Genomic DNA, 15,318 nt, shown 5'->3' on the forward strand with positions numbered 1-15,318 from the left:
GTGTGTGCTGGGATCTTTTTCTCTTTTTCTAGTGTTGTGATTTAGTTGTCATACAAAGTGTGAAAATTCTTTAAAAAAAAAAAAGTTGCCTTTTGGCAATTCAATAATTGTTATTGCTTTGTTAAAAAATAACACTTCCTACGCTATAGTTCTCCCCTTCCTCATCCAATGCATATAGAAACATGGCCATTTAAAAATGTATTACAAGTAGAACCTTTTGTTTTTCTGTTACGTTTTAACATTAATTCTGTAATGCATTTATTGTCTTTATCTCTCAAAAGGGTAGTCAGAATCTTCAGTTTTATTTCATTAAAAATAGACTTAATTTTATATAAATGATGGACACATAATGAAAATTGTATGTTAAATCTACATTTAGTTCTTGTGAAGGAGGTCTTATATTTTTCCTTTCTCTTTTGTGAAAATATTAAGCAAGTTATTTCTAAGAAGTTTAGAAATCTTGTAATTATTAGATATAACAGGTAAGAGCAGGGAAAGAATTTTATCTAGAAAGAAAAAAAATCAGAAGAAAAATTTGCAATCTAAATCTGTTTTACAAATGAATAAATTTGAGTTTTATTTTCTCATAAAGCAGTATTTCTTCGTATGATAAACCCCATAGATGAAGTGGTGAAAATTAGTCCTGATTTAGCTACCGTGTTTATTTACAGAGGAAGAGTATTACTAGCATTTTAAATCACTTTATTTTCTTTGTTCTAATTACATGGTAATTATTGTCTCCTTTTTTTCTTCTTCTTTTTTAAACAGAGGACTGCTATCCAGGTCTGTTTTGCAAGCACAGAGTGCTTCTCCAATTTTCACCCATGTTTATGCAGCACTAGTGGCAATTATCAACTCAAAATTTCCACAAATCGGAGAATTAATCCTCAGGAGGTTAATTCTTAATTTTCGAAAAGGCTATCGAAGAAATGATAAGGTATATATGATGAACTTGAATGTAGACTGCCACGTAGGGACAGACTAATAAATCAATATAAAATAGTAGAAAGCAATGTTGATTTCTACAGAGGAATGTTTTTTAAATATTGTCCTGTTAAATATCCCCAGTCACTAATGATGAGTCACAAAAAATGATGGCTTAGAAATGGCTCTTTTCCACATGTATTAATTTTTTGTTTTGTTTTTTAGTTTTGTGTGTGCATATATGTATTAGATTTTATCTTATAGCTTATAATATAAAAATCGGCCTTGTTTATTACACATTTTAAGTAGTGTTTGCTGTAGTCTATAGAAAACTGAAAATTGATTTTAATTTTTAGATTAACTTTGACTTTACCTTCACTTTTCAGCAACTTTGTTTGACTGCTTCAAAATTTGTGGCACATCTTATTAACCAAAATGTGGTAAGTAGTTATCCTCAGAACTTGGTCCCGTTTAGTAGCATTAGACCACAGACTTGGTGCTACTTCAGTGACACACCTTTTTTGTTGTTTGATTTATAGTCCTTAGGATAAATATCTTGGATGATAGTTTAGTTTTTGAAACTATAATAAATGCATTTAATGTTCTTTCATATAAAGATACACCAAAGCCCTTTTCGGAATTTTACGAAGTTGATCCAAACTCTTAATACTATACATGGTTACTTGACTACAGATTGTTCCCTCAGAGAATGTAATTTAATCATTTTTATAAAAACAATAAAATTGGTATCTCTTCTGCATTTTTCCCTTTATCTGGTATCATAAGAACCTAATAAATACCTGTTATTCTATAAAAACAGCTATAGTAGCAGATATTTTTAGAATCAGTTTATAATATATAGTAGATAAACTACTTTTAATCTGTTTCAAATGCAAATAATTTTGCCACTTTACTGTTCAGGTTTTTTTATTTTGTGTTCACCCACTATATGAAAGTTTGATTTAGCTTATGCTAAAACTTGAAAATAGTAAAATTGCTCTTGGTCATACTCAAAGGTTTTGTCAGATATATATAACTATTTTTAATTTAATATCTGTGCTTAACAGGAAGAATTTTGAAATCATACAATCTTATTTCTGTGACTCTGTGACAGTAAAGAATATTTTTTTTCTTACCTACATGAAATTCTTTCCAGTGTTCACACTTAGGAACCTTTTAGATTTTAGCCTAATTAACCATTATATATATATTACTACAATGATTGCTTACTACTTAAGACCATGGAAACATAATTTCATGTCTCTAACAACACAGATAATGTGTTTCAGAGTTTGAATGTCTGTTGTATTTATATTGGAAGTATTGTTGGCTTTGCCACAAAACAGTTATAATGATAAATATTTTGCATCTTCCCGCCTGTGGAAGAAAGTAATATTTTCTTGTCACTGATATAAGACTGTTCGTCTTTAAAAAAAAAATACATATGTGTTTTTGGTGTTTTGTTCACTGTAAGGAAGTTCTTCTCCTGAGTTGGAATCTAGACTTTTCCCCTCCCCATCTCAAATAAATACTTTAGAAAGATACATATATATATATATATATATGTATGATGTCTTGAATATGTTTTCTAGTTCTCAATTTTATTCCCACTCTGGCATTGTTTATAAAATTAATTTTTGAACATGACCAGTATGATAGTTTGATTTAATTAAAAAATAAAAAGGAAGTATTGAAAATTGTCTTTGTGTACTTAAGATATTTTCTAATAAAATTAATATTCGTGTAACTTAAGAATTATTTGCTCTCAAACATAATTTAGAATGAATTGGGAAGTGAGTATATAGAGTTGTGGTCATGGAGAAGAATTTGTTATAAAAAGGATTTATTACTATTTTTAATATGATTATGAAAATAATTATCTCAGATTAAAAATTAGTATATCGGGGAGCAGGTGTAGCTTAGTTGGTTGAGTTCCTGCTTCCTATGTGCGAGGTCCCTGTTGCCTCCTAAAAAAAAAAATTTATACCATTTTTAACTTCTCTTTTGAGGTTAACTATAGTATTTCCTGTGTATAGTATGTAAGAATATTTCTTCTGGAGGTAAGACACATAGCTGTAATTGAAATATAGAAGTTCTTAACAGATGCATAATGAAAATGAAAGAAAATTTGTATGCTATGGTGTATTTCTGGGTACATTATAAAACTGCTTATCATGTGTAATATTTCAAAAAAAAAGATTTACTAATGTTTAGGTTTTTATCAATAGTAAGTTAATATGTGTAAAAGTGTTTTCTTTCTTTTAAACATCTGCATTCTATTTAAGGCACATGAAGTTTTATGCTTAGAGATGCTTACTTTACTCCTGGAAAGACCAACAGATGATAGTGTTGAAGTAGCTATTGGTTTTCTAAAGGAATGTGGTCTCAAATTAACAGAAGTGTCACCAAGAGGAATTAATGGTAAGTATATCCTGGCTTTGATATTGAACTTTTAAAAAATTATTATTGTTATAATGTTTATTGTTTATTTTACTGTTCTTTTTTTTCTGTTTAACTTCAGCTATTTTTGAACGCCTTCGAAACATTCTCCATGAGTCCGAAATTGACAAAAGAGTTCAGTATATGATTGAAGTGATGTTTGCAGTACGTAAGGATGGATTCAAAGACCACCCTGTTATCCTGGAGGGACTTGACCTAGTGGAAGAAGATGATCAGTTCACCCATATGCTCCCACTGGAGGATGATTATAATCCAGAAGATGTTCTTAGTATGTTTAGAGCAGGGATTGGGAAATAGGGCACCAACAAATTTAATACAGAATATGTATACTTAACTTCTGATTTATTTTTTTTAAGATGTTTTCAAAATGGATCCTAATTTTATGGAGAATGAAGAGAAGTACAAAGCCATTAAGAAGGGTATGTGGAATTTTTTTAAAGAATTCATTTTGGGTAGACAGAGGCAAGTTTGGAAGTTATATAATACTGATAAAAAAGGAAATATTTTTGTATCACTTATTTTCTCCCCTCACTTCCAACATCACTGCCAAAAGATATCTCTCCTCTTATAAAGCTGTTCTCTTCTCTGTTGCCCATGTGTCGTTTTTCTTTCTAGTACCTCCCCATGTGTCTTAGTTTGCCAGAGCTACTATAACAAATACCACAGACTGGTTGGCTTTAGCAATAAGAATTTTTTGTCTCTCATTTTTGGAGGCTAGTAGTTGAAAATCAGGGTGTCTGCAAGATCATGCTTTATCTGAAGTACAGAGCATTCTGGTGGTAGATTGCCAACCATCTGTAACTCAGTGTCTGCCTCTATTATATATCTGTCCCCTCTCTCCTCAATCCTGCTTACTGTGTCCAAATTTTCTGATTATAAGGACTTCAGTAATAATAGAGTAAGGCCCACTCTGAATCAGTTTGACCTCATCTTAACTAGTAGGATCTTTGAAGATCCATTTACAGATGATGAGTTCACATCCACAAGACCAAGGATTAGGACTTGAACATGTCTTTGTGGGGGACATGACTCAGTACATAACAACATGGTATTACTACATTCTGAATTATTTACATCATTGACACTCTCTTCTTTCCCTCTCTTTAAATTGTCTGCAACTTTTTAGTCTCATCCCTCTTTAAGAAATGGTCATAGATTACTCATTCCCTGTATTAAAATTCTCTACCCCTTAGAGTCTGTGCCACCCTACTTAATAGTCAATTCAATGGTATCCTTTATTGTAAAGTGCTGTCCTTTGTTATTGAGGGCAGGTTGATAAATATCTCTCCTTCTGCTAACGTAAACCACAATGCTAGGTACTGCATCAATACCTAATAAATGATAAATTCATTATCATTTGTGCATAATGAGTATGTTATAAGCACCAAATTTGGTGAGACTTTGCCATTTTGTATTTTGTCTTTGTGATCTGGAGCAAGTTACTTTCTTTTTTTTTTTTTTTTAAGGTTTATTTATCTCTCTCCCCATCCCCCCCCCCACCCCCACCCCATTGTCTGTTCTCTGTGTCTATTTACTGTGACTTCTTTGTCCGCTTCTGTTGTCGTCAGCAGCACAGGAATCTGTGTTTCTTTTTGTTGCATCATCTTGTGTCAGCTGTCCGTGTGTGCGGCACCATTCCTGGGCAGGCTGCACTTTCTTTTGCACTGGGCAACTCTCCTTACGGGGTGCACTCCTTGCGCGTGGGGCTCCCCTACGCGGGGGACACCCCTGCGTGGCAGGGCACTCCTTGCGCGCATCAGCACTACGCATAGCCCAGCTCCACACGGGTCAAGGAGGCCCGGGGTTTGAACCACGGACCTCCCATGTGGTAGATGGATGCCCTAACCACTGGGCCAAGTCCACCGCCACAGTTACTTTCTTGATGTAAAAATAAATGTTACTTGTTCATATAAGGATAAATATTGTATTAGCACAAACTGAATGTTCAGACAGTGATAGCCAGTATTGATTATTTTCAGATTTGTATCATGTTTTTTTAAAGCTAATGTTGAGGACCATTTAATAGTAATTTTGTTGGTTCATTTCTCTTGGTTGTGATTTTACCTGGGAATATTATTTTTTGTCATGAAATCTTCCAGGAACAGAGGGCAGAGATTTAAAGCTCTGCCATTTCCTGCATTGTGTGCTTCAGTCATGCTTAGAAGTAGAATGTTGAAGTAGAAAGTAAAAGTTCAGGAAGCCCTCCATTTCTGTATCATCCTTATCCTACAAATCTGGTACAGTTGGTTTCTCTTCTTAGGTACGGATTTCCTAGGGGCATTTCACTACACCAGACCAGATTCCTTTTTCTGTGAAAATTTAGTTTCCAAACATGAAGAACTCCTTAGATTCATTTTGGCTTCTTTTTTTTATGAATCTCTCTTCCTGTAGTCTGTCTAAAAGGTGCCAAATGTTTTGTGGATTTCATATTACACCTGGTGTAATCCATTTATTTAGAGTTTTGGGCAGTTAGCCAAGAAAGTCACTACTTTGTTATAGGAGTTCTCAAACTCTTTGGCCTCAAGATTCCTTTACACTCTTGAAAATATTTGAGGATCCCAAAGAGCTTTTGTTTATGTGGGTTAAATCTATGGATAAATTACTACATTAGAAATTGAAACTGAGAACGTAAAAAAAAATTTTAATAATTCATTAAAATGATAAAGCCAGGATGTGCTAACATAAGTTACATATTTTTATGAAAAATAACTATTTTATAAGACAAATTTATTGAGAAGAATGGCATGTTTTATATTTTTTCCAATCTGTTTAATGCTTGGCTTAATATGAAATAGCTTGATTCTCATCTCTACTTCTACATTTAGTCCGTTGCAGTACTTTTTTTTTTTGAGGTACTGGGTCCAGAGATTGAATCTGCTGGGACCTCTTATGCAGGAGGTTGGCACTCGATCATTGGGCCACATTGGCTCCCCTGAATTGGCTACCTCATCTGTTTTGCTGGTTGCTTGCTTATTGTTTTTCCTTGTTGTCTGTTTTGTTTTCTTTAGGAGGCACCACTTACCAAAGCCAGGACCTCCCATGTGGGAGGCGAGTACTAGACAGCTTGAGCCACTTCCACTCCCTGCTCATTTGTTTTTGCTTATTTTCTGCTCGTTGTTTGTTTTCTTTAGGAGGCACTGGGAACCAAGCTTGAACCAACCATGTGGGAAGTGGGCACTCAAGTATCTGAGGCCACATCTGCTCCCCCAATATTTTGTTTTTATTGAAGTATATGTAGAAAATCTAGCCTCACAGAAATGTAGTTGTAAAAATAGTTTAATAGCTTGTATTCTTCCTTGTTAATATGCCAGTATTCAACAGATGGAAATTTTTAAAAGATTAATTGTGATGTGAAATCTGACATAATATATTTAGTGAACTTCTCATACTATGTTGCATTAAAATCCATTAGTTTGCCACTAATGGATTTTTTACCCATCCATGGTTGCACAGGTCATTTAGAAATTACTGATTTATCTTCTGAATTTTAACACATCAATATATGGTATCAAAAAATCACATTTGTTGTTAATATTACCACCTATCTCATTTAAAAAGTTTTAAGTATTAGGAGCTGTCAAGCTTTGAATGATCAATACATGTTTTCCAAAATTCTAATTTTCTCTTGAAAACTCTTAATTTTGTCATGGGGGCAGGTACTCTTAGTTGCTTTCCTTGAAGTGACAAGCTAACTTTGTTTTTATTTGAGAAAATGCCTGCCAAATACCTAGCAACTATAGTTTGCCAGCCATTTTTCAAGTAAAAATGAAAAAAGCAGCTAGTTCATCTCACAACTCAAACAATTGCACAAGTTCTTTTCCCTTGAGGTACCATCACTATTGTACATCTGTCTTTAACGAAGTGCTATACACAAACTTCATTTTGTCATTCAGAATATTATAAAGGCCTACACTTGAGGGCTAAGATTCAATAAAATTAATAATGTTTTACTTCTTTATCAAGAACATTCTTAGGTTAAACTGCATTTTTTTTTTCTTACAGCAAGCATGTGGCAGTAAAGAATTCATTGACTAGTAGTATAGTTTGGTGCCTTGATTTGTGCTAGGGTTGTAACAGTTTTAACCCCCATTGCTTTTGGATTATCATTGTAAATGTTAGCACAGTGGGAAAGGCAGATAATATATTGGTATTATTGTGAAAATAGTTTTGACTTTACAAACCACCTAATAGGGATCAGTGATCCCCACAATGGTTCATAGACTATACTTTGAACACCACTGCTTAGTTTAATCAGTTCATGAAATCCCTTTGTCATTGCCTAAAACAGGAGTTCTTAACCTTTTTTGTTCCATAGTCAATCAGGTGAAAACCACAGACCCCTTACTAAGTCCACACTATACTGTGTATTAGTTAATAAATATATCACACCAGCACCAGCACATCCCTGCAAAAATAATGTTTTTTTGAATTTCAGTTCAAGCTTACAGACCCCTTGTTAAGAACCCCTGGCCTAAGTAATTCCAGTAAAGTTGGTTCTAAAGTAGAGCGATGAAGAGAGAATAAACGATTAGATAATACATTTGATCTCCATTCTTTCATAAGGTGTTGTTCTGGACCTGGCATTTTTTCAAAAATGGCCACAGCTTTTGTAATCAGCACCTTAGAATGACCCAAGTGTACTGGTGTTTTCTGACTTACAGCATTTGGGAAAACAGCAGGAGTACCTGTCTTCTACAACTGAATACTATGAATAGCTTCCTCTTTTAAAAATCTGTCTATAAGTCATGATATATAGTGATAAACTCACACTACACATTGCTTCTTGAAATTGCATTTGTTAGAACTATTCTTGAGGCGATTTGTATTATGTTAGATATGGGCTGAATGATGATTGCCTTTTTCAGAATTAATTTGTTCCTCACAGTATAATGTTCTTTCCTAACATCGAGTATTATTAATGTATTTGGCTCCTGATTTATACTGCTTGGCTAAATTTTAAAAAATTAAAATGTTCCTAAAAATGACTTGACCCCAGAACTTTCTATTAAAAACTCACTGATTATAATAGAAATGCAAAAGTGAAATGTTGGCCTGGTTTATGAAATTTTTTATCAAGTTAATAAAGCATACTCTATTGAGCAAAATATAATTTTAGTTTATTTCATTTATTCCTGGATAACTGGCTTTAGTCGCTGGTTTATATCACTTATTTTTATCTAATTCTGAATGTTTTTTGTATTTTAAGAAGTAATAATTTAATAAAGTGCTTATGTTACCAATTTTCTTAAAGGTTTTTAAACTTTTTAAACAGTTTCATTTTTTATATATATATATGATTGGCTCTATGTTTAATAGTTGTATATCTTAATAAAAGTGTCATTACTAGTTTATTTGAAGAAAGCACTAAAGTATACAATTATTTTCTCCCTTCTTTGTCTTTCAAAGTACATTCTTAGCTTAATTTCTTTTCTATATCTCGCCTCAGCACAGTCTTCCTTATGATGATGAACTAATATTTTGATGCCAATATGCTAGTTTTTATTCCTAGTTTATTTTTCTAATGCCCTTGCTATTTTGGAAAACATTCATCTACTTTTTCTTTGTTCTTCTCATCACTCTTTGTTTTTTGGCCACTTTCACCTGGCAGAAGACTAATACATATGCTATCTCCAGTCAAATCAGTTTAATGCTTCCTGACCACCTAGGCAATAATATGAGGCCTGTGTGATCATCTTTGCTAACTGGTAAATTGTTACACAACTATGAATTTCAGTGAACTGAGAATTATCTTCTCAGAATAAGATAGCTGTGTATCACTTGCTCATGAATGCTTCCCTAAATTTACTTTGTTCTTATAGAAATTCTTGATGAAGGAGATAGTGACTCAAACACAGACCAGGATGCTGGAAGTAGTGAAGAGGAGGAAGAGGAAGAGGAGGAGGAGGGAGAAGAAGATGAAGAAGGTAAAGGTTCAGTTTATTCAATAAATAATATTCTAAAATTGAATTATTACCGGTGTAATTCACGAGAACAATGGCTATCAATAGGGGGTAATTTTGGCCCCCTGGGGACATTTGGCAGCATCTGGAGATAGTTTTGATTGTCACTTCTGGGTGATGAGGTACTCACGTGGTTAAAGGCTAGAGATGCTGTTAGACATCCTACAAATTACAAGACTGCCCCCTACAACAAAGAATTATCTAGCCTGAAATGTCATTATTGCCGAGATTGAGAAACTCTGCTCTAAAAATATTAAAAGAAATTCATTTCTTAATAGCATAGTTTTTATTTGTCATTTTATGCTTTTGATTATATTATATATAAACTATGAAAAAATGTACATTCAGGTTGAGTGCTTGTGATTTATATAACTCTGGCAAGAATGTAACAGATGAGAATGCTAGATATTTGCTATTCATTTTGGCAAAATAGTGTAGGGAGGCCAAAAGCTATGTTTGTTCAGAAGCAAGCATGATCTCCCTCTTCCAGTTACCTTATTTCACAGAAAAAGAATCTCTGCTTTGCTTTGATTAAGTCTTAGTAGAAACACCATAGCATACATAAACTGATCAATATTTACACGTATTACAGATTGCAAACAATTAAAAGTATGTCTTTTCCTTTTAAATCATAATATTTTAGTTCTCTCTTAGAGTGTAATTGCCCTTCTAGAACATTTTATAAAAATAAGCTTAACTTTTTCCAATGTCTTTTTTATTGAAAACATCTTCTAACCATATACTACCTTTTAGCTTAGAATTTCTTTGTTTTATGTGGAAAGACTTTAAATACAAACTATTAAATATTTATGAGAAGGTTTTCATGCATTAGACCACAGAAAATTTTGACAAGTAGACATATTTTTATTGGACCCATTCAACCCATCACGATGGTCCAGTGTCTTCTGAAAGTGAATTTCTACACATAAGTTATAATTCTTCCAACTGATTTATCAAGATATTGTTCATAATCCCAGAAATAATATATTACCAAACAGTAACATTAATGTAGTCTTTTAAAGTCTAAACAAGTGACACTGAAAAAACATCGTTTTCCTGGTTTTGTTCTGTACAAATTGAAGAAACAAAACTTATTAAAATACTCTAAGTTATGGTTGAAGGCTTGCAGTAGTTACTTTGAATCCTACAAATACCTGATTTACACAGTAGAAAAGAATATTACTATTATTTAACTCCAAGAGATTCTAAATAGATTTATGAATTAAAAACTTACTGTAAAGAGATACATTTTCAGTTTTTCACATTTATTTTTATAGATCTTAATATTATGTTTACTTTCTTGCAGGACAAAAAGTAACTATCCATGACAAAACAGAAATTAATCTGGTCTCATTTCGTCGCACAATTTATCTTGCTATTCAGTCAAGGTAAGGTACTATAGTAGATCTTTTCTTTTTATTTATTTGGGCAGGGGCAGGCAGTGGCAGGGAGCTAAAGGATGCATTTTAGAATCTGATTCTCAAACTTCCTACTCCTCTTCTCCTATCCAAGCTCATGTTCATCTGTCGATCCCTATTATATATAGATCTTTGCTGCAAGAGTGAATTATCTCTACTTACTTGGAAGGTCAAGTTGTGTTACTTAATTTAATATTTTTTATCTCTGTCTTTCTTATAGTTAAATATCACTAATAAAAGCCTGAACATATTTTTCTTATAGAAACAACTCAGTATTTAATGATATATATATTATGTTTTATTTCTAATTCTGCTTCTAAGGAGAGAAGCAGTTATAACTTGGACATTGATTTACTATGCAGATGAAAATTAATATAAATGAAAATAGTAATTAGACTTAGAAGAAGGTTTTGAGGGCACTTTGAAGTAAGGTTAAGTAAAAACTACTATGATATCACAAAAACAAAACTACTTCAAAGCCTCTATAAGTTTGGTTTTGAAAAGATAACTGAGAAAGTTAAATGTTGAATGCCTCTGTTGCTTTATATGCAAATTACACTATTGAGTTAGTGGACACAATGTTTACATTTTACAGTTAGAAGAACGTTTTCTCAGTTTTGTTTTGTTACTGTGTTTTGTATATTTCCATAATATGATGTAATAGCAGTAATGATTCATAAGTAGGAGTCATGTTGTTTTCAGTCCGTCTGAAAACTTTTTGGCTTTAGATTCATCTTCTAATAGAGAAACGTTAAACATTAAAACATTGGTTGGAAGTTTTTTGGTTTAGCCTTAGCTGTTTACCTTTCACACAAAGAAAAAAATATTTTTGTGATAAATATTTGGGCTTTTCATTTGTCCTTTTTTGTTCATCCAACAGTGATCAGTTGTGAACAGTAGATTCACTGTTCTAATGTTGCTGTTAATGTTCTTTGAGGAGTTATAGTGGTGATCTTTGAGCCATTATTTAAGAGACTTTTTTTTCAGTTGACCTAATCTTGATAATTTCTGAATCACACAAAAAACTTGGAAAATTAAAACATTAAGAGATAAGTGAGGGAAGCAGATGTGGCTCAACTGATTGGACTCCCGTCTACCATGTAGGAGGTCAAGGGTTACCCAGGGCGTCCTGGTGAAGGCAACCTGGACCGTATGGCAAGCTGGCCCATGTGGAGTGCTGGCCTGCACAGAGTGCTACCCCACATGGGAGTGCTGCCCCGCACGGGAGTGCTGCCCCGCACGGGAGTGCTGCCCCGCACGGGAGTGCTGCCCCACTCAGGAATGCTGCCCCATTCAGGAGTGCTGGCCCCTTCAGGAGTGCTGGCCCATGTAGAGAGCTTGCACAGCAAGATGACACAACAAAAAGAAACACAGAGGAGAGATAATAAGAGATGCAGCAAACCAGAGAGCTGAGGTGTCGCAAGAGAATGAGCGCCTCTCTCCCACTCTGGATCCCAGGTTCAGATCCTGGAGTCGCCTAATGGGAATACAAGCAGACACAGAAGAACACAGCAAATGGATACAGAGCAACAGAGCAGACAATGGAGGGAGGGGGAAAAAATAAATTAAAAAACCTTTAAAAAAAAGAGATAAGTGACAGCCACCATTATATAATGGTCCTCATTAACTGCTGTCTTATGTGTTGGGTTTTTTGTTGTTGTTTTTTGTCTTAAACATTTTGCATTGAAATAATTTCAAACTGACAGGGCGCAGTTGTAAAAATACTACAAAACCCATACAGAGAACTCCCAACAAACCCCTGGCCCAGATGCCCAGATCCACCAATTTTAATATTTTGCTGCATTTGTCATGTCATTCTTTCTGTTCATCCAGCTATTTAATATGCTGATTTTTAAGAGTCCTCAGCCAATATATGCCTAATTTTAAAATTATATAACACAAAGAATTTCTATACTATAAAGCTGATATAAATTTATAGAACTAAAACCTAAGAAATGTATTTTAAGGACATGAGTAGAAGGTTCTTAAAATGGGATTATAAATCATAATGAAAAATCTTAGTTATTAAATAAATATTACTCGAGACAAAGAAGTGCCATTATTGGTCATTAAAATAGCCAACAGGGTATACTGTCTTAAAAAAAGAAATACCTATACCCAGTACTAATGATGATGATATGAAGTACACCTAAATTTTAGTGTGAGTTTAAATTGATAATCTCCAGTGGATAGCATTTCATTCCATTTTGGTTGGAGAATATATTTTGTATGATTTCAGACTTTTTAATTTATTGAGGCTTGTTTCATCACCTAACGTATCTCCTGTAGAATGTTCCATGTGTACTTGAGTGTGTATATTCTGTGATTGTTGGATCGAGTGTACTGTAAATAACTGTTAGGTCTTAGGTCTTGTTGGTTTTTGTGTTGTTCAAGTCTTCTATTTCCTTACTGATCTTCTGTCTAGTTTTTTACATTATTGAAAGTGGAGTATTGAAGTCTTAAACTCTTGTTGAATTATCTGTTTCTCCTCTTCATTTCTGCCTGTTTTATGCTTCATGTATTTTGGGGCTCTGTTGTTACATGCATATATGTTTATAATTGTTATATATTCTTGATGAGTTGACCTTTTTATCATTTTAAAATATCCTTCTTTGTCCCACTAGTAAGGATTTTTGTTTTAAAGATCTTTTATTAATATAACTATTCCAGCCCTGCTTTGGTTACTGTTTGCATGGTGTCTCCCTTTTTCCATCCTTTTCCTCTCAACCTATTTGTGCCCTTGAAACTAAAGTGTGTCTCTTATAGGCATAATGTAGTTGGATCATGTTTTGTTTTACTTTGTTTTTTAATACATTCTGCCAATATCTACCTTTTGATTAGAGTGTTTAATCTGTTTACATTTAATGTAATGACTGATAAGGTAGAATTTGCATCTGCCATTTTATTATTTGTTTCCTAAATTATTTCTTTTTTCCTCCTGTATTCCTCTGTTACTGCCTTCTTTTATTTTAATAGGTTTTTTTTTATTTTGCTATTTTTTCTCTTTTATTATATTCTTAGTGGTTGCCCCGTGGAGTACAATTATCATCTTAATTTATTTATAACAATCAAGTTATATTCCAGTAATGTGCAAAGCTTTGCTCCTATAGAGCTCCCTTCCCTTTCACCTCTCTCGTGCTATATATTGTCATACAAATTATTTATTTACATTCATCAAAGTAGATATATAATTATTGCTTTATGCACTTATTTTTTAGTACAGTTAGGAGAGAAAAAATAGTTACAAACAGATAATACATTTATATTTATATTTTTTTCTGCCCTGTCGCGTAGTTCTTTTTTAATTTTTTCCTTTTTTCACTGCTAAACAGATAATAGAAAATTTGGAAACAATGAAACAGTATAAAGAGAGAGAAAAAAACCCAGCCCATCTCACCCTGAGACAGCCAGGGTGCCCTATTGACATGTTTCTTTCCATTCATTTTCGCCTTTGGCTTTTGATGGTGCTCCTCCGACATGCCTTGCTGCAGTGGCACATCACAAATGTCTCTCCCATGATTTCAAAAACCTGTAGTAGCAAAGCTTCCTGAGAGATGCTGTTGCCCCAGAAAGTAGGGGTTTCCTTTTCCAGCCTCCTGGCTCAAAGAGATGCCAAAGTTCGTTGCGTTAGGCGGTGAACTGTCTACCCTTTCCCTTCCAGTTTCTGGCTGCCAGTTTTGCCTTTAACTTGGTGTGACATTCTGAAGCGCCCCCAGCCCACATGTAGAACTTCTTAGCCCAATAAGCTTCTTTTCCAGTCAAAGATTATATCTGCAAAGGCACAGAAATGGACTCCACCTGATGTAACAAATGAAAAAGTAAAAAGAGGGAGCCTCTGTGGCAGGGTAAGCTGTTGCTTTCGGAGCAAAAGAGTGTGAAATTGCGCCTTAGGAGGGACGTCAAACAGACATCTTATATTTACCTATTAAGTTAGGTTTACCAGTGCTCTTTATTTCACGCAGATTCGAGTTACTGTCCGGTGTCCTTCCATTTCAACCTTAGTATTGCACAAAATTTTTTTCTGGGAAATCTTCCATTCTCCTTCATTTTTACAGTATAATTTTGCTAGATACAGAGTTCTAGATGCTTCATTTTTTTTCCCATTTTTTTTCCTTCTATTCCTCACATTGGATCATCTCAGTTGACACAGCTTTACATTTGTTTGTTCTTCTGATTACCCAAATCTGCTGTTAAGTTCCTCTAAAGGATTTTTCATTTTGTTTATTGATTGTTTTTAAAAATAAGCCCTGGGTAAAAGGCTGTTCCCGCTGATCTAGCTCTTGAGGCGGGACAAATAAAGATAAACCTTTTGAGTGGGGACTTTCCAGGGAACCACACAAGAGTCAAATAATGAAAGTTGAGGAGAATGGGGCTTTGAAAGCACTCCAAGCTGTTCTGCCTGTTCTAGTGGTTGCCAGGCTGCGTTTTCACCGTGATTGTGGGCTGTTGTTTGTTTTAGGCTATTACGGAGTTGGGAAGTGTAAGGTAATGGGAATAGGGCAAACTGAAATGCCAGAAAGCTCACTGTGCTTACAGAGATTTAGCTGTTTTTCTTG

General features: G+C 33.9%; 1 protein-coding gene across 6 annotated transcripts in view; it reads left to right on the top strand.

Annotated features, from left to right (window-relative positions):
* CWC22 (CWC22 spliceosome associated protein homolog) overlaps nucleotides 1-15,318 on the top strand; it is a 63,399-nt gene that overhangs the window by 34,060 nt on the left and 14,021 nt on the right. For all 6 annotated transcript variants that reach the window (XM_058300554.2, XM_071216242.1, XM_058300555.2 and 3 more), the window contains 7 exons: nucleotides 769-937; nucleotides 1,311-1,364; nucleotides 3,210-3,345; nucleotides 3,446-3,652; nucleotides 3,741-3,803; nucleotides 9,204-9,308; nucleotides 10,651-10,732. In XM_058300554.2, the coding sequence (XP_058156537.1) occupies nucleotides 769-937; nucleotides 1,311-1,364; nucleotides 3,210-3,345; nucleotides 3,446-3,652; nucleotides 3,741-3,803; nucleotides 9,204-9,308; nucleotides 10,651-10,732 (816 nt within the window). The remainder of the gene's footprint in view (nucleotides 1-768; nucleotides 938-1,310; nucleotides 1,365-3,209; nucleotides 3,346-3,445; nucleotides 3,653-3,740; nucleotides 3,804-9,203; nucleotides 9,309-10,650; nucleotides 10,733-15,318) is intronic.

Source organism: Dasypus novemcinctus, chromosome 7 (assembly GCF_030445035.2).
Source record: "Dasypus novemcinctus isolate mDasNov1 chromosome 7, mDasNov1.1.hap2, whole genome shotgun sequence".
Lineage (NCBI taxonomy): Eukaryota > Metazoa > Chordata > Mammalia > Cingulata > Dasypodidae > Dasypus > Dasypus novemcinctus.